Source organism: Triturus cristatus, chromosome 9 (assembly GCF_964204655.1).
Source record: "Triturus cristatus chromosome 9, aTriCri1.1, whole genome shotgun sequence".
Taxonomy (NCBI): Eukaryota; Metazoa; Chordata; class Amphibia; order Caudata; family Salamandridae; genus Triturus; species Triturus cristatus.
This window is the reverse complement of record NC_140592.1, coordinates 428,993,947-429,015,778: the sequence shown is the minus strand read 5'-3', so window position 1 is coordinate 429,015,778 and position 21,832 is coordinate 428,993,947. Positions and strand designations below refer to the sequence as shown.

Below are 21,832 nucleotides of genomic sequence, written 5' to 3'. Positions count from 1 at the left end.
TCACAGCCCTCACGTCCAGGACCAAGATGATGGTTCCCCTACCCGCTCTTCCCTATACAGTGTATCCCTGCCATCCTCTCCACCATCTGGGGGAAGTACCAGCCCTGTTGTGGTGCAGGTATCCCCTGGGCCCCATTCTCCTGACCACAGGCTTCCACCTGCCACCCCCTCCCCTGCTGTTGGACCTGCTCGTCCCATCCATGGCAGATACCTGCAGAGAGGGCCTGCACCTGGCTATGGTGGCCAGTGGGACAGGACTTCTTCCAACAGCAGACAGATCTGAGGCAGGACATTCGTGCAATAGGGGCTACCCTGTCATACATGTCCAATTCCCTCAGGTGGTGGACAGGTTGAGCCAAGTTTTGGATAGGATGGATAGAACTTGTCAGGACATGCCCAGGAATATGAGAGCCATGATATCCATCCAAAGGGAAGAGAGTGCAAGACACCATGCCTTGGCCATGAAGATGATGGAGGGCATGCTGAAAGTGATCCAAAGTCTCCCTTCGCGGTCAACGCAGGGAGGGGAGCCATCATGTCTACCTGCAGGACAGCACATCCACACACCTGTACCACCAACTGCACAGCACCACAGCAAAGGTATACATCTACACCGGCGCCCTGAACAGGCACTCCCACCACCTGCACAACCACCACCAACACCTGCACAGGCACTCCCACTACCTGCACAACCACCACCAACCCCTGTACAGACACTCCCACCACCTGCACAACCACCACCAAGCCCTGTACAGGCACTGCCACCACCTGCACAACCACCACCAACCCCTGTACAGGCACTGCCACCACCTGCACAATCATCACCATCCCTGTACAGGCACTGCCACCACCTGCACAACCACCACCAACCCCTGTACAGGCACTGCCACCACCTGCACAACCACCACCAGCCCCTGTACAAGCATTGCCACCCCATGCACAACCAGCCCTTGTCCAGGCACAAACACCAAATGTTGCACACACCATCTGCCCCTGCACATGTAGCTCACCCTGTACAGGCACATGGACAACACTCACCTACAGGTAGGCGATCATCACCTCCAAAATTGCGATGTCGCAAGCACGATCGCCAGTGACAAGAACCCCAAGACATATTGTCCACGTGAATATGTGTATAGAAAAAATAAAGATCTTCAAAAGTAAGATTCTGTTGTGTATCATGTCCTGTATAACGATGTAGGTGGCCTTGAGATGTGAGGAGGTATGTGTGTGTGTGACACAGTTACAAGTGAAACCCATCATTGCAACAAGCCATTATGTGCATAGCAGATGACTCACCAAATATGTGTCCATATTCTGAACCAGACATTCAAAATGAAGTCAAACAAGTTAAAGTAAGTAGAATTCCTCAAAGATATTTATGTATGAACAGAAGAACAACCATCCATTTGGAAGGGAGAAAGGAAAACAAATGATGATCTTAATGCAGATGGAGAAGGGAACTTGGATTGGGGTGGGGCAACAACAATATAACACATGAGGGAGCGTCAGGGAAACCAGTCTATTTACAACGGGGAAAATGAAATATTTGTTCACGACGACGTCTCAGTCAAAAAGTCAAGTGCCCTTCTGGTCATCCTCTACTACCATAATGTCCAGATCCTCAGTGTCCGATGCAGGCACACAGCTGTCTGGTGCAGGAACAGTCACCACATGGGTCCGTGACACACCAGGAGTACAGGGGGAAACAGTGTGGGGCAACGGACAGGGGGAGACATTGACAGTGGTATGGGAAGGGATTAGGGAGACAACAGATGACATGGCTGTGGCCATGGAATTAACGCTGGTGGTGAGGGTGGCCAGAGATCGGACAATGTCCTCTAGCATCATGCGTATCTCCAGACACACTTATAGCATGATGCGAGCGGACATGTCTGGCTGACCCTCACACATCCACCTCAAGTCCCCTGGCACAGCCACAGGAGTAACAACACCGGAAGAGGCCTGGGGAAGACAGGAGGGATGTGGTGCCTCAGGTCCGGAACCGATGTTGTGGTCGAGCTGGCAGCTATGAGGAGGGGGACTGGTTGCAAGGGATGCAGCTGGAACCCCTGATGGAATGGGGACTCTAGAGGTAGGGAGGGGCTGATGGTAGGCCCAGTTTGGGTATTGGCCTGCCCCAGGGACACCTCTCCAGGACCCACAGGTGAAGAGTCTGGGGGAGAGTAGCTCTCCACCACATCATGGGCAGAGGTGTCGGGTTCTTACCCCCCCCATCAATGTCCACAGCCTCCACCCGGGACATAGCACCAGAGTTGTGTTCCTTGTCAGTCCGGTTGGGTGCAATCCCCTTGCCTCCTGATGTTGAGGGTCCCTCCTCATCCTCTTCTTCCTCGCTGGTGGAAAGAGGGTGTAGCCGCCGGCGCACTGATGGCCTCCCGCTTCAGACCTGGTCCTGCTGTTCTTCCATTTGGCCAGCTGTGCCGGCTGAAATGTAAGAGAAATCCTGATGTGGTGGTTGTTTCATGCAGGACGAGACACATACATAGATGAGCCAAGGTCAGACTTTGTTTTCCTCTGATCACACTCTACAGTTGTCAGTGTATATGAACTTAGATTATGTGTATGTTCACTGTCATTTACTAAACTGAGTCTGACATGGACATCTCACGTGAATGTTTGTGGCTTACACAACTCTATTGGCCAACCCGCAACCTTGGCATTCTTGTTATCTGTGTGTCCTGTCACTGCTACGTGTGCAGGTTCCAAAACCAGTCCACCAAAGGAGAACACGAAGAGTCCAGATTTAATTGAATTTGGTAATTGATATGGAGTTGTAGCTATTTAACGTGTGGACAAGTGTCATCTGCTTTGTAGCATTGTATGGTACAAGACAAATGCTGAATGTGGGCCACACATCCACATAGGGTCTGGGCTATTTCTTTAGCAACATTTTGAGTCTAGCCTTTTGCTGTCCCCACACATAATCTGACAATCCAGTGCCACATATTGGCTTTGGTGACTGATAAGGTAGTGCAGTACACCGGTGAACAGTGGTGGGTCGTTGTGACAGCTACCTGTACATATGAAATGTCATACAGGCCACTGAGGGTGAGGCGCCTGTCAGTGGACACACCTTGCAAATTTAGAAACACTTAAGAGTGATGCAAGGATCTCAAAGTCTGTCTTGACTCCATGGCACATGATGATCTGTCTCAATTGGAACCCAAACTCTACAAATGCAATGCAACCACAGCATCCAATAGCCTTTGACCTGCCATGCGCACACTGGATAGTGTCTGTACCATTGCTCATCCAATGCACACATCAGTTATGATTTCCGTGGTTCATTGGTAGTGGTGCTGGCAGAGCAGATTTCAATATGAATGCACAAGTGTGGCTCATTTACCCAGTTGTCATGAAGAAACTACAACTCCCAAAATGCACTCTGCCCTGTACAGTCCATATGCTACAGTGTGCCTTTTTAATCTCGGTGACTGCTGCATTGACACGGAATCGGTGAATGGAGGCATGGGACACACAATGGTACAGCACTGTTTCATTCACATCATACTCCCAGACACATATTGCATATGATGCACTTACCAGGTCTCTGCTGCTCATGCTCCTCCAGCTGAGCACGGAGGGTCGTCCAAGCTGCTCGCAGGACCCTCCTGTACAGTGGGGAGAGGTGAGGACGATGCACATGGTGCTGGGAAGACAGGCCCACCAGCTCCTCAGCCTTGTGCATGGACCAGCGTTTTAGGTCCTGCCAGCGCTTGCGGCATGCCCTAGCACTCCTAGTGTGGACTCCCACTGCACTGCAGTGCTCCCCAATGTTGGCCCATAGCCTGGCCCGGGCTGCATTGCTCAGCTGGTGTTCTGGGTCCCCACATAGCTGAGGATATTTGGACAGCACCCCCTCAGTGAAAGGGGGTGCTTTTTCTTCATAACCCTCAGCCATTTTGGGGCAAATAAGTAAGATGAGAGCAGCAGGATGTCAGAGGACCTGATCTGTGATAGAGGATGACTCAGAATGAACACAAAATGCCTGTCAACAACTTCCTGTGATGTATTTCCTATCTCCCACTTCCTGTATAACATTGCCTGTATGAAATAATGTGTTCCACGTAATTTTCGGAGCTTACTGCCTGAAAACATAGTTTCCGGTTCCGGAGCGGCGGGTCCACACATGCGTATTATGCTCCGGAATCGGAAATTACGTTTTCAGGCCGTAAACTCTGAAAATGACCTAGAACACATAATTTCATACAGGAAATGTTTTACAGGAAGTGGGAGGCAGGAAATACATCACAGGAAATAGTTGGCAGCCATTTTGTATTCATCCTGATCCATCCACAATTAGTAATCAAATCCACTGCCATCCTGCTGTTCTGTTGTGGAAAAAACTGAAATGACAGTGCAGGTGAGAATTATGAATATGTAACAAAAGGGGGAACAGACCATTTAATGACATTTCCGCACGGACAGTGGGGGCTGACACAACATCACACCCCAGTTTCATTTTCTCATACTTTGCATTATGGTACATGTAGTCCAAGTTGAGTGCTCATTACTAGAGTTGTGTGATGTATTACGTAACATTGGGGTGGAGCAGTGTGGATATATCACAGACACATGTTGCCTGTCTCACCCATGACATCATCACTCACGTTCTGGGCCCATCATTTGTGGGGGAGTCAATTCTGTAGAGGGCACAGGCCTGAGTATGCAATGGCAATGGCCTTTTGTGATTAAGTGACCCATCCTCATAAGGTCCAGGTAGGTCTCTCAGGACATGTATCGTTTGTCATCTGCATGAATAGTTGTTTTTAGGGACATCCACTACACTGATCGCTGACATGGGCACATGACCTGGGGCATGCTCCACCTTTTGACTACTCTCAGCAGCTGTGATTTACATGCAGTTAGTGTGGCTTGCAAAGTCATCTCAGGATGGAATTTATTGACACAGTTGTGTATATCCAAGTTTCATCATTGACAACAGACAGCAAACAACATTTTGTCCATGACACTACAGGTTGCTCATGTGAAAAACGTGGCGACGAGCTGATCACGGACTTGCATGCCCTGACCTCGGTTATGTGCAATGGCCCAGTTTCCCAGATTCAGAGCTAGCCGATATTCCAGAGGTATGTGCAAGCCATGCGTTAAAGCACTGTTATGCAAAACACAACAGGCTAATATGATCTTGCACACAACTACTGGGAAGCACACCAGCACAACCCCTGTACGGTCAAGACATCTGAATCGCACCTTCAACAGACCAAAAGTGCGCTCTATGATGGCTCGAGTCCGTATGTTTGCCCTATTGTACCTACGCTGAGGTATAGTGTTTGCACGCCTGTAAGGGGTGAGATGTGGGGAGAGTGCATACCCAGCGTCGCCTGAGGAGTGAAGAAAGTGCAGTTGGTTACATTTCCCTCTTTTATTTGCACAGGACATAATTTATACTTTAGTACATGCAGTGTCTGTTGGGCCATGTATGTAGCTTTATGATTCTTATTGTACAATGGTTAATGTTGGGGGGCATTCAGACATTTCAATAACACATATACCTCATTTGTAGTGCTTGGTCCTTACCCAGTAGCCACATGTTGCTAAATTCTCCCGCAGCCATCCACCAGGCAAGAGGTGACATGCGGAATATGACGCTGTCATGGGTATTGCCTGGGAACACTGCATGCACATTAATGAACCTCCCACTGGCATCACAGACAGCTTGCACATTGATGGAATACCATTGTGTCTGTTGCAAAAGGTGTGTGCAATGCGGCGGGGTGGCTGAAGGGCCACATGGGTACAATCAATTGCACCCAGCACACGTGGGAATTGTGCAAGGAGATAGAAATCTCTTGCTGCCCTTTGTCTCATGGCCAGTGTATGTGGCATTTGTATGTGGTTGTGGGCTCTAGCAGTGATGCATCTCAGTACCTGATGCAGGCACCGCGACTAGCTCGCCTGGGAAATGCCCACATGGTCACTGGAGACCCTTTGGAAATACCCAGTGGGAAAGAATTGGATAGCAGAAAGGATCTTGAGATATGCTGGTATTGCATGTGAGCAGCAGGTCACAGAGTCAAGTTCCTGTTCCCACTCACATACCATACCCAAGATGACTTCTGGAGGGAAACAGTACCTGGCCCTTACATCTTGTATGGACATCCCAAATAGGTTGATCCTCTGTCTGAAGATCCTCTCTGCTCTCCTCCTCCTCCTCCTCAAGTAGTTTTGCCGCATGGCAAGGGGCAGTGCAACAAACACATTCAGTGACATGTTGAAAGGGTTTGTGTGTGTCTGCTCTGCATTTATACATGCTGCAGGGCTAGGATTGGCTGCAGTGTGTCAGCTGATGCATGGTGGGGAATGGTAGGCAGTTGGACAGGTGTTTACCCTTGGCTAAAATTATCAATAGCCACAGTTCGTGTATTCCGGCCCGGAATCAGAGATTCCGGGCCGTAGGCGGAGGTTCCGGGCTGGGAGCGGAATTCCCGCTCTGAGTGCAGAATTCCCGCTCTGGGAGTGGAAATTCTGGCCCGAGTGTGGATGTAAAGTTAGTAGTCGTAAGTCCATTCTGTGAATACCAAAAGTAGTAACTTCATTCTGTGAATGCCAAAAGTGGTAATGACAATGACAGTGCTTCTCACAGATTATTTATTAGCAGACCTGCAAAGCTCAACCTTGCGTTCCCATCCTTGATGCAAACATCTACCAATGAATCATCCCCAGTGTGAGAAACTAAACAGTGTAAAGACAGACCACATTTCGCTTCATTATCATTCTCTTTATATGTCATGTTAAACTCCTCTATAGTGTCCATTTAGTACAAAAGAAACACTAACTTCAGAATGCATGCTTTTAATTTCCTTACAATGTACTTTGCACATAAAATTGGATTAATAGCACCCGTTGTTGCATGAAACAGATACGTGTTAGCATATTATCCCCAACAAAACACACATTTTTTAAAGCATTGACAGACATATGTGCAGTCTCAGGAAGACAATGAACACCAAACGAATGACACTCAGTTGTTCTACATCTTTATCAAGAGTACTAAAAATTAATTTATAAATCAGGTAATGTAAACAATACATAATAATTTGCATATGTAATATGGTCCTATATTACTATTTTAGGGATCGGGTAAGATTTATTAAACATACGGAATTTGGCTTTTTACGTAACACAGGGAAAGGATTTTATAATATTCCTACCCCTAATACTGATACTTAGTGCCCTGAGAAAGCCCCAGGCCAGATGGCCAGTGTAATGGGCGAAACACGTGTTCGCTGTAAATTGTTTTTTCCTTGTCTCAAAGCACTATAAAATAAATTGAAATTGGTTCCAGAAAACAAGAATTTTCTTACTCGTTCTGGCACATTGACAAGTTATGCAAAACAAAGGGTATGTAGTTCTGCATAAAAATAACACAACATATACTAAGGGAAATGACTTGACCAGAAAAGGCCTTACATCAGTGATTTTCTGCTTCAGTGATTCATTTTCTACTCCAGTGAGTCATTTTCTACTCAAATCGACTTCCTACAGAGCTAAATTGTATGATATTTCGTAATCATCATTCAAATTTTGCACAGTACTAATTCCACTTTGTAACAATTTATTCATGGTCAGACGGCTTTCATGGATTAAAGGTGTGTGTTTTTTTACGGCACTTACAAGCTCTCAAACATTTTTTCGTCTCCCTACAGAGAAGTTGCAAACAGAGATTGACAATGTTATTGGCCGAAGTCGACGTCCAGCTATTGAGGATAGGAACAAAATGCATTTCACTGAAGCCGTTATTCATGAAGTCCAGCGATACATAGACATGTTTCCAATGGGTGTCATGCATTCAGTTATACAAGACACCCAATTCAGGGGTTTCATTATCCCAAAGGTACACTTATTTATTTATTATTTGTTGTGTCTTGTTTTTGTCTTTTTTACTTTGTACCAAATTCATCTGGAAACCTTAATTTCACAAAATGAATGATCATAACTTTAATTAAGTGAATGCTGACTGTTTCAGGTGTAGTTGTGAAATATTCCTCTTTACCCATCCAAATACAAGTTAAGTTGAACACTAGGGCTAATACTGCCAAAGCTCTAGCTTTATGTATGAAAATCACTTCTGGCAAAAGCAATACTTGGATAGAAGAACTGTACCAGCCATAGCAATCCAGCAAGCCAAAAAGTGTATGCTCTCCACCTGAGCAAAGCATGTATTCTCTCAGATGAGCTCCTACCAGCATAAGCCTTTGGGGATTTAACCCCTTTTTAAGTACCCCAGACGTGCCCAAAACTTCATTCAACTACTTATCCACTAAATCTATTCCCTGTGCCACCCTTTTGTTACATGTCCCACTTGCCCCCTTTCAAAGACCACACCATGAATGACTGTGCCATAGAGCCATTTATGATAACCACCCTGTAGTGCCTTGTGAGTTAGAATAATGGAACCACTTTGGCTCCTGATGTACTCCGTAGAACTGTGATGTAAATGTTAGAGTATGTGCAATGAAGGCTGGTTTAGAATGTTGAGGTCGCAATTATATGCAGATGAATAAAGATGTGAAATGCTCAGTTCCGTGTGTTGCATAGCCAGTGGAAGGGCACCCTGGCTGGGGAAGATGCTACAGCTGACAATGAGTTAGGGGATAAGTAACCCGTAGATCAACAGTGCTCTCCCAGAGAGTTTGCCATGGTCCATGCAAACTGCTTTTGAGCACCACATGTGCTGCAGACGAATTACGGAACTGATGCTTAACGCATGTGGAGTCAAAGTGCAACTGAAGCCGCTGTAAAAAGCTGAAAACAAAGAAAGCATTGCTAAGAAATTTAAATATTGATGACTGAGAACCCGCTGGTCAGACTGTACATATTGATACTGCACTTCAGTACAAAAAACAGTCAGATGTAACACATACTGCTGTAGATGGAATGCTAAAGGCAGATGCAAACAGATTTTCAAAGAACAGCTATTGACAATCACTAATTGCAAGTTAACACTACAATTCTAGAATGAAGACAAAGAGACCCCAAAGAATAAAACAGTTATTTAGTCACCAGAAACTGAACAAAGTGATCTGGAACAACCTCAGCGCCATGTGTATAGTGGTCATTGGCGGGTACCCAGGCTGGAGATGATGCTACACATCCCAGTCCATATTGCCATGAACCCTCAACCATCTTCTCTGCTAGGATCACGACTGAACCTACCTACTGGCTGTTCTTTCTGCCTTTATTCCTTATCTAGGATCTACTGATGTTTTGCAAAATTATGTAAATGTGTTCTTTCAAATGAGTTAAAAGGACACATGACACATATTTTACTTTGGCAATATTGTTTTTTCAAACATTTCCTGGTTAATAAATCTCAACAAATTTGCCCTCAGGAATGGCATTCACTGGTTGAATTAAGCCATCCTTGGGAATTATTTTTTTGATAGAAATAGATTGTCAACGTTTTCTGTTGTCATGGATTGCTTTAATTCCATATCTGCTGCAGCATTTCCATGGGTATGCCTGTAGCCTGCAATTTTTGTGAATTCAAAGTCCCCTTCCAAGAAACACTTTAAGTGAAGCATAATTTCTTCTTTTAGTCGGGGGTGTAAATCCTCCTCCCACCAAAGTGCTTCCCTTCCTTTTCACTTCTAATTGTATCCCACTCCCAAACCCCATTACCCATATAAATGACCTGTTTTTCTGAACACCTTTCATCCCGTCAACTCCAGCCTCTTTTTACATCACTGTAACTTCCACCCCTCATACCTAGCAGCCCACAACTAAAATATAACTAAAAGAAATAAGTATAACAAAAATGTATATAATTTATTATCAAGTAAATAATTAATAATAGCTCATTGGCAATTAATTATTACTTAGGGTGTTATTACGAGGACAACAGTTCTGGATTAGCTGTACTCGCAGTGGTGGCCTGACCACCGCTACCCCTGTGGTTCTGCCTGCTGTATTCTAAGTATGGCAGTCAGATGACCACAGGACCCCGCCTCTGCCAGGACCCAGGATCCCATGTCAGTGACGGTGTGGAAATGGGCAGAAATATGCTGGCGGTGCCTGGCCAGCACCGCAGAGCATATTCCGAGTTGCATTTCCACCGCCCATTTCATGGGCGGTGGAAATGCCTGCCAATGAAAGGGTGGCAGACATGTAACTAAGGGGGCTGTAACAAGGCCTCTGGGTGAATTTGAACATGGGGGTACATCAAGGTGCATGCAACAAAGTGCAGGAATGTGCTGCAGGTGTTGTCACGGCAGGCTACTGCTCTCCTGTGAGCCAAAAACATCCACCTCCATGAGTTCACCTCAGCACTGCTTGCCCAGCCGCCATAGATTCAACTCATAAACCAGCAGGCAGGTGTACCCCGGGCTTGGCGGTACCCCTGAAAGATTGTGCTACAGGAGGACTATCAAACTCGTAATTGGCCCCTAAATAAACTTCACAACCTATATCCCTACAAACCCAGCTGCTCACTCCTAAAATGTTACATGCTTCCATAGGAAAATGTGAGGTGAGATTAATCCCTGCACCCCATGGCAGACACCTCAAGGTGCCTGCTAGGGGGTGCAGGGATTAAGTGGAGGGCACCATATGTGCCTCCTTGTGGTGCTAGAGGCACTCTTGTGGTCTGACACCCTGTGATGACCTTTGACTACCATTATTTTAACTGACATTAGTGTGTTATTTAGTCCTAGCCTGAATGTACGGTGGTCCTGCATATGCCTTGCTTCTCTTACAGGTTTATTTATTGGAATCTTGCTGTCTTTCATTGGGAAATGTCACTGAGTAGGACAGCCTTGCCAAGAACTGAAGGTGTGGGATGTGCATTTGAAAGCATTAGGGGTGGGCGGAATTTGCGGAATTAACCTTCGCAAATTATCGCGAGAATGTTTAAAATTATCGCAAACAAGCAGAAATATCGCGAAGATGCGGAAGTTTTTTTCCGGCATGTTCGCGAGATTTTCTGCATGGTTGCGGGTCGCCAACTTACCCATGTGGTTGCTTGCGGGCGCGGCCATCTTGTTTTGAGTTGTTCTCGCGGTGCATGATCGCGAGAAGAAAGACGTGATCGCGCGACGCATGACGTCACTGCGGGCGCGAACTGTCGCGAGACAGCGCAAATGGCTAAAAACAATACAACATCTCATGGAGAACGCGACCGGATCAAGAAAACTTGTCGGCGAACGCAGGGATTCAGGTAAGGCGATCGCGCGCGCGCGAGAATGTATTATTTTACAGCGCGAGCAAGAAACAAATTATCGCCAAGCTGCGGAAACCGCAATTTTTGACATTTTCGCGCTCTCCGCGGAACGCAAAAATGTCAAATTATCGCAATTTCCGCGAACGGAATGAAATTTTTGCCCAGGCCAAGAAAGCATGAGAGAGAGGTGTGGAATGTACATTTTGGTCTCGAAGTGCAGTGTTGTGGGCAGTGATGCACACATATGCCCGGTATTGTACATTGAGAGATGAAGTATGTGAATTTATAAGCAGTTGTGCATAATTGTGCATTGTGTTGTACAGTGATGAGAATTATGAAGTTCTTACTATTGGCTTTGACATGGCCTCATGTCATCCTTTTTCCTGACTTTGCCTTGCTTCAGTTTCACTGCGTGCACAGCAGTGCTTGCAAGTTGTTTGTGTTATTCACGTTCAAGGATTGTTTTTTGTTTAATGTACTCTGAAAGGCTTTGTGAGCTTCGTCAAGATTAAGGCTGGAACATGCAAGATTTGGAGAAGGGGACGTGAGAACTCCTTCCTGCCATGGGAATACTTGCTTGGAACCTGGCCAATTCTGGTAAGATTCCTCTGGCCCGGGGGAAGGTCTTTCCCGAACCTTCTAGTGTGCTTTGAGATCATAAAACTGAGGGTTGTTGACTCAGAAATCGGAAGTTTGGAATCTGAGTGGGGACGGACGCGTCTACCTCAGAGTGTGGGGCCTTGGTTGCTGAGGCTCTCAACCACAGCTGTTTAACTTCCCCAGTCAGGAGTGGGTGAGATGCAGTGTTTGCACCAGGTGAAGTATTGGGTTTTGGTTATTGCCATTGTGATGTTTGGCCAGTGGTTTTGATCATTTGAGGCGTTTTCTTTGTGATGTGTGAGTGAGTCAAGGTGCACCTCTAAAGTACTTATTTGATGTATATATAGCTTTCTGATCTCTTGCAGGATGTCCCAGTATATTTGCTTGAGTCTTATCTCATATTATCTGCTGCTTGTTTATTAATCAGTATTATTCATGCATTTAGATTATTGCTTCCATATAAACATATATATATCTTTGTTTATTTGAATCTAGTGCATTTGGCATCTGGTGAAGTTTTTTTGTTAGAGAGTTAGACTTAGAGGGCATTATGTAAAATAAAACCCCAACCCTTATTCTAAATAGAGAGAGAGTCCTTGCATTTTCTAAAATAAAACCCTTTTCTAAAGGTGCTGTGTTTATGTCTCCTGCTTCGCCTTGTGGGTTTGGGCTACCATGTGGAAGGAGCTGTATTATCTGACAGACGCAAGCAAGCAAGACACTTCTCGGCCACCAACCGGAAGCTGCAAAGGTAAGGGGGGCCCCCAAGCACTCTTTCCGACAGGAAGGCCGACATGGAAACCTTGCTGGAAACCGTGCATTGTAATCTGGATGGCGTAAATCGCTGTCCATTTGAATTACAGGCCAGTTCTGACTGGCCAATGGGCTCTTTAAGCCCTTCGGAAGCCAGCCAGAATGACTGGCCGGTTTCAATTCCAACCGGCTGAATTAAAATCAGCCCGTTGTAATTGAAACTGACGATGTTCATTGCAAGGCCTCCGACCTGAGGTCGGGGGCCTTATGACTGACATCGTAATAGGCCCCAGTATTTTTAACTATATTATTGAAAACTATATAAAAAACAACGATATTCTTAACAATGATGTTACTTACCTAAAAAAACAATAATCTTGACAACGATATTTCTGCAAAAACCAAAGGAAATGATGGACGGAGTGTTGAGCATTGCAAGCACTCACCCCCAGTCAACTGATCTGGGTTTAATCCATCACCGTTCTTTAGCCCACTCTGCCACCCCAGTTCAGACATGGCCGTATGCAAATCAGTCTGACCCTGTGCCTCATGGGAACAGTCCAGCCCGAACTGCCAAGCCATGTCTTCCCTGGACCGGAAACAAGCTTCCTAGGACCGGTTTCTGGCATTTCAGCCGTCTTCAGCCAGGCTTGCTTGAATCCAGTGGCAAAGTGAGCAAGGGACTCACGTCTGAGCATACCCTGCCAACTTATGGCGAACAAAGCAAAAACCAAAGGAAATGATGGACGGAGTGTTGAGCATTGCAAGCACTCACCCCCAGTCAACTGATCTGGGTTTTATCCAAACGATATTTCTGCATCACAATATTTTTACATTGCAATATTTTTTCTGATGTTTCTGTCTACCGATAGTGAAAACTCGATATTTTGTTGAAACACCTCATGAACTGCCACTGGTAAGTTGTTGTTGAGAGGTGGTTATTTACATGGCCGACTTCCTAGAACCTAACACCACTCTAGGGGCCTGATTAAATGATTTTTGCTGTCCATCATGCCTTCAATTATTATGAAGCTGTGCCTCTAAGGACAGTCCACAGCGGTAGCTTGCGCTACAATTGATTGAAGTAAAGGTATCTCCTCCATGCTTTTTGCCATATTTCAGAGAAAGGAAGATTTAGGCCATGCTCATGAGTCAGGAGGAATGGTAATACCACATGTAATTCCATTTTGCCTGATTCTGAGTGAGGCGATGTTAAAGAACCTGGTTTTGGGTTTTCTGGTAAGGAAAGACCAAACATGATCTTTCCAAGTGAAATTCAACCCAGAAAAATCACATGAGGCAGCCAATACCCTTTCCTCATTTTCTTGCAAGTTGTGAGCTTAAAATGCTACCCTTGCAAGAACTAAGCTTCCCTTTCCCTCTTCTACTCCCCACACCTCTCTCCTTCTGACCCCCACCCCAGTCAGAAGCACTACCATACATTTATCACCTGCAGTGCTTAGTTTGAGCCAATGGTTGCTATGGGGGTCATCAGCATTCTTTTTTTTGGGGTATGCCACATATTTGTTTTCAATAGACATTCCCAGAGAGCAATAGAAGGGAAACCGCATAAAAGTGAAAGAAGGAAAAAGAGAAAGATGGAAAACCGTCACCAAGGAAGAAATCAGGACCTTGAAACAGTGTAATAAAGGGGCTTCCAGTGGCATGAGGTGGATTCAGAGCTACACAGCCTTGGAGTATGGTGCACCAGTATTTAATAGCACTTCTCATTCTTTTATAAATTAAGCTATGATAACCTGCTTAGAGCAGGGGGTAAATGTATGTGTTAAACCCCACCAAATTTGAAATTATGTGTTGTTTATGACAAAGAAAATCAGTCACACATATCAATTTCTCATTCCATGGGGTTTAGGGTATAATTAATAATTGGACAGCACTGGGGTGAATTTACAACAAGGTTACAGTAAATGTTTATGTGAATGTAGGTGAAAAACTCTGCTTGCTCAGTGTTATGAATAATAATTATGGTACAGGCTCTCTGTTAATTAGGAACCAATGATGTTCTGGGTTTCTTAGTGCCAACATTCGCCGGGGAGGGTAAAAGTCATGCTTTAGCAAAACATAAGTGAGGTCATGTTGTTTTAATTTTCTTTTTCCACTGGGAAATAGTTTTTTTTCTGTGGAAGAATATCTTCCTACATATCCTTGTGAAAAATGTGTCTGTTGTCCCCACTTTTACAAGCTGGAAAGGCACATAGGTCCACATGTACGACTGTCAGGTTTTGCGAGTCACAAATAGCGATCTTTAGTGACTCAAAATGGGTCGCAAGGGACCTGCCTCATCAATATTCATGAGGCAGATCGCAATTTGCGACCCTTTGGGATTGGCCGGCACTCATAGGGATGGTGGCCTGCTGAGCTCAACAGAACATCATGTCTGGAACTGCTTTTTAAATAAATCTTTTTTTTTTAAATGCTGCCCATTTCAAAAAAAGAAAACAGGATGCCTTTCACAAATAAAAACAAAAAGATTTCTTTCCATTTTTTTAGAGTGGGCAGTGGTCCCACGGACCACTGCCTGCTCTGTAATAATGTTGGCGTCCCATTCACAAAGGGAGAGGGGTACCTTGGGGACCCCTTCCCATTTGTGAACGGCTTACCACCAATTTGAAATTGGAGGTAATTGCGTATGATTTGTGACCTCATTCCAGGTCGCAAAACAGTCATACATACCAGTGCGACTCGATATTAGGAAGGGGCACCTTTGGCATGCCCCTTCCTAGTAGCTACTCACCAACTCTATTTTTGCGAGTTGGTGATATGTCCCGACTCATAAAATAGGGTTGGTACATAGAAAATGCATTTTACCTGTGCCAAACAGCCCGATGGGCTGTTTGTGACCTGTAAAATGTGTTGTACATCTGGGCCTGTCTGTCTTATTTGAAGGGAGTCTGTTTGTGGATTTCCAGATTTTCAGAGGACAACAGAGTTCAAGAAGTATGTGAATATCCACAAATCTTGTATGTTGGCTTTCACTTACTGGAAAATACAACATCATGAAACAGGAAAAATCCTGCCATTAGGATGCAACCATCAGATGCAGACATTTCATAATGTTACTTATTTCAGTTTTCATGTATTTAGCCTATGAACATAATAATCCATTAGGTCAGTTTCTGTGAATGAGGGTATGGAATTTATTTGTGACACTTGCTTTGTTTGTGCAACTAATTTGCACTCAGGTGTACTTAGTTCATATACATAGTCTGTAAATGGTTCCAGAGATTCAGCACTGTGGATCAACAGTCCAAACTTACGTCAACTGTGTTCTTTGTCGTAATCTTCTCTCACAAATAGGACAAACAGAATACATCTACCAGATTACAATGATTTTTCCCTGAAATGTTAATTGTATTTTTTTATAGTCCTTCAGAATGTATTCAGCTCCAATTTTGCTTGAGTTGTCTATGGATGATTTTGCCTTTGTAATGAGAAAATGAATAAAGACAACATAATATATTAAAATCTCTAAATTAGTATTAGAGTAAACGCAAGGAGATGATGGATGGGGCGCTGAACCTTTTCAGGCACTCACCCTCAGTCACAGATCTGGGTTGAATCCATCATCTTTCTTTAGCTCACTTCACCACCCCAGTTCAGATCAAGCCATATACAGATCAGTCTTGACCCTGTTCCCTATGGGAGCAGTCCAGCCTGAACTGCCAAGCCAGGTCTTCCCTGAACTGGAAACAATCAGCTTGGGACTGGTTTTGGACTAACACCCCTCATCAGCCAGGCTGGCTTGAATCCAGTGGCAAAATGAGCAAGGTACCCACTTCAGGGCATACCCTGCCAACTTGGGGCAAGCAAAGAAAACACAAGGAGATGATCCCCGGACCCACCGCAGCTTCAATTCAGCACCATCCACATTCTCAACCCCGAATGCAGCAACAACTGCCAGCTCTTGTCACCAAGCAATGCCCAAGGTTTGTTCTCCTACTGCCAGTGCCGATGCACCTTCATCCAACTCTGGACCCAAGCAGCCCCCCAGCCCACAGATGACAGTGCACACAAACCACTAAACTGCATCCTCCTCAATGTGCGCTCCCTGCACAGACATGCCTTAGAAATCTGGGACCTCCTCAACACTCAGACACACAACATCACCTTCCAGAGACCTTGAGCAAGCCAACTCTGCATCCAACATCGCAACCACCATCCCCAATGGATACAAGATCCTGAGAAAAGAATGCCCACCCGCCCGGGAGGAGGCTTCGCCTTAAGCTGCAAAAGCTCCTTCTGATTGACAACCACTGACCCAGATGACGCCTCGCCCCCTTTGGAACACATCCACTTCCAGATCCAGACCAACTCCAGAACGACGCTCTGCTGAACACCCCCCTACAGACCACCTGGCTCCGATGCCTCATTAACCAACATCATCGCCGACCTCATTGTCCCCCACACCTTCACCTCCGCAGACTACATACTACTCGGATACCTGAAATTCTACCTGGACAAACACAATGACCGCAAAGCCACCACCCTCCTAGAGAACCTCACCAACATAGGACAGAAGCAACTTGTCTCTGTCCCCACACATATAGTGGTACACACACTTAACCCCATCTTAGCAGGAGGAAACAGCATCTTCTTCAGCTACACCACAAAACTGCTCTGGACTGACCACCATTTCATCCATTTCTCCTTTACTAAACCCACCACACACACGCAAGTACCCTGCCTCCCACGCAGAATCTGGAACAAAGTCTCCAAAGAACACCTCACCTCCGCCCTCACCTGCACACCACCTCCAACTATGATAGACATCAACACCATGGCAAGCAAACTCCATCAATGAATTGCCAACTACACAAACCCACTTGCCCCCCTCCAGAACTCCACGAATCAACACAACAAGAAAGCAAACTGGTTCACCATGGCACTCCAACAATCCTAGTGCTCCTGTCGATGACTGGAAAAAACGTGACAAAACAACAAAACTCCGGACGCACACTCTGCCTACAAAACAGCCACCACGGCACACCACAACCTCATCAAATCCACAAAGAAGAACTTCCTCCTAGACAGAATCCTCTCCAACGCACACAGCTCCAGCTCCAAAGAACTCTTCGCCATCATACAGGAATTTGCCAAACCTGATAGCAAAAGAACTGAAGTCCCTCCCTCCCAAGACCTCTGCAACAGACTCAGCTCTTTTGATGGCCAAGACATCTGTACCACCCCAACCCCTATCCCCAGCGAGGACACCCAACAGACCCCACTTACCTGGACCCCACTCATGACAGAAGACACCCTAAAGACCATGAAGAGCATCCACTCTGGAGCACCTGTAGACCCCTTCCAGCTGCGCAGCTTCCTCAGGGCCGCCACAGCCATCGCACCTGAGCTACGTTGAACTATCAACTGCTCCCTCAAAACCGCCACATTTCCCAACAACTGGAAGTGCGCCAAAGTCAACCCCCTCCTAAAGAAATCCTCCTCAGACCCAACGGACCTCAAGAGCTTCAGGCCCATCTCACTTCTTCCTTTTGCAGCCAAGGTCATCGAAAAGGACATCAACACCCAGCTAGCACACTTCATCAAAGCCAACAACATCCTAGGCACCTCTCAGTCTGCATTCTGCAGCAACCACAGCAACAAGACTGCCCTCCTCACCACCACCAACGACATCCGGGCTCTCCTTGAACAAGGCCAAACAGCAGCCCTCATCCTCCTGGACCTATCAGCAGCCTTCAACACCATCTCCCACTGCACACTAGCCACTAAACTCCACGACGCCGGCATCCATGGAATGGCCATGGACTGGTTATGCCCATCAGAAACAGAGAATAAGACTCCTGCCCTTCCTCTCAGAACCGACAGAGATCAGATGCAGAGTAACCCAAGGATCCTCCCTCAGCCCCACCCTCTTCAACGTTTACATGGTCCCCCTCACAACCATCATCAGAAAAAACGGCTCAACATCGTCTCCTATGCCGATGACACCCAGCTCATCCTTTTCCTCACTAAGGAACATCTCCAGGCTCAACTTCCAAGATGGGATGAAAGCCGGCACTACCTGGATGAAGAACAGCTGCCTTAAACTCAACTCAGAGAAAGCAGAGGCCCTCATCCTAGGCTCCACCTCTTCCGCTTCGGATTACACCTGGTGGCCCTCCACCCTCGGAAACCCACCCTCCCTGACAGACGACGCACATAACCTCGGCATCATACTGGACTCATTGCTTAATGTGAATTGCCAGATCAACGCCGTCTCCTCTGCATGCTTCAATAGCATCTGCATACCAGGTAATGGCTACTCATGCCCTCATCACCAGCAGACAGGACTATGTCAATGCCCTTTATGCCAGGATCAACAAAAAACTCCTCTGTAAACTCCAGAACGTCCAGAATGCCTCAGCCAGACTAATCCTCCATATCCCATGGCACACCCACATCACCAAATGCATCTGTGACCAGACCTTCGAAAGAAGAATAACTTTCAAGCTGCTCACGCATGCCTACAAGACCCTCCAGAACATTGGACCTCAATACCTAAACAACGCGTTCCTTCCATGTCCCGAAGAGAATCCTCTGCTCAGCCGACCTCTCCCTGGCCACTCTCCCACACTTCTACAGGAGCAGGGCAGGTGGAAGGTCCTTCTCCTACCTCGCAACCAAGAACTGGAATGAACCCCCCGATCACCTCTGGCAAAGCCTGACACTGCAACAATTCAAGAAAGACCTCAAAACCTGGTTCTTCGAATGACCCCAAAGGAGCTGCTTACACCCACCCCTCAGTGCCTTGAGATCCTAAAGGGTGAGAAGCATGCCCTACAAAACACAGATTGATTGATTAATCAGCCGGGCTAGCTTGAAATCATTGGCAAATTGAGCAAGGGACCCACGTATGGGCATACCCTGCCAACTTGGGACAAACAAAGCAAACACAAGGAGATGATGAAGGGCCCCACAGAACGATCTAGAGTCAGAGCGAGGTTTATGGCAGTTCTGGATGTTGACACCACCAGTGTTGGGGAAGATAGGGGTCCCAGCCCTCTGAGATTCTACATCGAGGGGGAGCCATAGGAAATGCTCCCCAGGGTATGCTCAGACTGCAGAGAAAGCATTAGGGAGTGACCCAGAGGTCAAACTGCTATCACAGAGAACCTCACACAACACTGAGCGAAGGAGTCAGCCCAGGTGGCAGTTAAAGGAGAGACGAGAGGTGAGGATAGAGAAAGAAAGTGCTCTCACCTGGGAAGCTCACGAGGAGGGAAGAAAAATGCTCTCTCCCTCGGAAAAAGGTAGAGCTATGTCCAGGGCTCCACATGAGGATGAGTCCGGGGAACAGTCAGCAGAGAGGCCCCTAACACAAACCTGAACTCCATCCGGTCATCGACATTGATGGGGGGCTGACTAAGAAATCAGGGTAGCCTAACTGAAACACAAATAAGACATAGAAGAAGCAAAATCGCACCCTTCCGGGCACAGGAGGTGAGTCACGACAAGGACTTTCACTGCTTTCTCTGAATGTGTTGATCTGGCAAATTGAGCCCTAGAAATATAGTGTCCAGAAAATAAGGGGAGATCTTTGCATGTCTATTTTGCCATCTACTGGCAAGCTGAATCAAAAGGAAGGGCCAGTATGACAGACCTCAGTTGGATTTAGGATCCTTTGACCCAGAGGACATAGCCATTGCGCAGGAGTGCATCAAGGGTGGAGGGAAGAGATCCACGATGGAACTACTCCTACATGCTGGAAGGCCTGAGAAGATGGAAGCACTACATTAGGGGAAACAGACTGAGCCACTCCATGCCAAAATATGCCAGCTCTTATATTAGGGTGTGTTAGGGACCATCTATGTGCTATGGACAAAGAAGGGCTCAGGAACAAACTGCCCCCATTGATGGACGAGGCAGGAAAGTAGATCTCATGCTTTGAGAAAAAAACAGCGGGAATAAGCTTAGCTATAGGTGACATCAAAGGTCTGCTCATCAGAATCATCGGAGAGCAGACCAACACAGTGTTTTCCCAAGCCCGCATCCCCGCAGTCATGCTGATCAACATTGATTATGGCGGGCTGCATTCAACTTATTTAGATACCAGATATGGTAGGCCCTGAGGGGCATTTTTCCTGACTGCCCGGATGTTGGAGATTGATGGCAGAGAGCAGGAAGCCTGGGCAGACCATAACTGACTTGCTAGATAGATTGAGGGAATGATAGGGACAGGAGAACAGACAGCCATGGACTGACACTTCTAAAAAATCCTCAAAAAGGGACTGCCCGCTGAGATACAGACCAGACTGGACAGCATAGTAGGGCTTGACACCAAACCTTCACTGGAAATACAGGCCCACATATTACATTACTACTGGAAAAGAAGGAAGAAGGACAGGGAAAAGCAGGATCAGGACCAGAGAGACACCACCACATGATCCAACAGGAGTTGAAAATACCACCCTTAAAGGGTCTGCATTTGCCGCAAATATATAAATGGCACCAGCCTTCAAGGAGCTCTGCCTCAGGACCCCAGGGGCATCCACCCAGTCCTAGCGGTTGAGGTCATGGAGGCTGGCCACAGCTCAACCACATAGAGTGCCACTATTGTCAGAGAATGGGACACATGGCCAGGTGATGCCGCCTAAAAACATATAACGAACAGAAAGGAATAGTACCTGGACAGCCCCCTCTGAGTGTCATAACAAAGGCATCTTACAACCAGCTTCAAGATAATCAGACTATAGCCACCCGCCACAACAGGGGTCGGGGGTTGGCCAAGCATAGGGCAACCAACCCAACAGACAGGGAGTCAAGACCAGCAGGGATGGGGCCATTGCCTTAGCAGGGAGGGGTGACTGTATGAGGTAGATGTACCCTAGCACAACCACAGAACACAAATATGCAGTAAATCCAAAGCCCCAAAAATGACACACCCACTGTATAACCACTTCAGAAAACTCACTGCTACAATAAAAGCCCAGTGATACCGCATTATGAAACACCTCAAGCCTTTCCTTGCATTCTGGAAAAACTAAGGGCTGCCGAATGTCCAATCGCTCAGGAATCTTCGCTAGTGCTCCATTTCCGGGTGACTGCAGGGGCATAGGCCACACGCTGCTGCTAGCCCCAGGGTAGGTTTGGCTGGCCATGCCCCGGGAAGGGCAGACTGGTGAGGGTACCGAGCGGTCTGACCAGTGCATAAATGCAGGCACCCAGGTCCAGCAGTCCAAGTCCAGCTTTGGGTGAAATATATAGGTCTCACCAACCCCAGGGTTTCCAGCAAATGCAGACCCCCCTTTTAGT

The 21,832-nt window shown here is 46.6% G+C and overlaps 1 protein-coding gene across 1 annotated transcript in view; it reads left to right on the top strand.

Annotated features, from left to right (window-relative positions):
* The window catches only part of LOC146798095 (cytochrome P450 2G1-like), an 899,064-nt gene that overhangs the window by 762,853 nt on the left and 114,379 nt on the right, over positions 1-21,832 (top strand). The window contains exon 7 of the mRNA XM_085625314.1: positions 7,695-7,882. Coding sequence (XP_085481440.1) covers positions 7,695-7,882 — 188 coding nt within the window. The remainder of the gene's footprint in view (positions 1-7,694; positions 7,883-21,832) is intronic.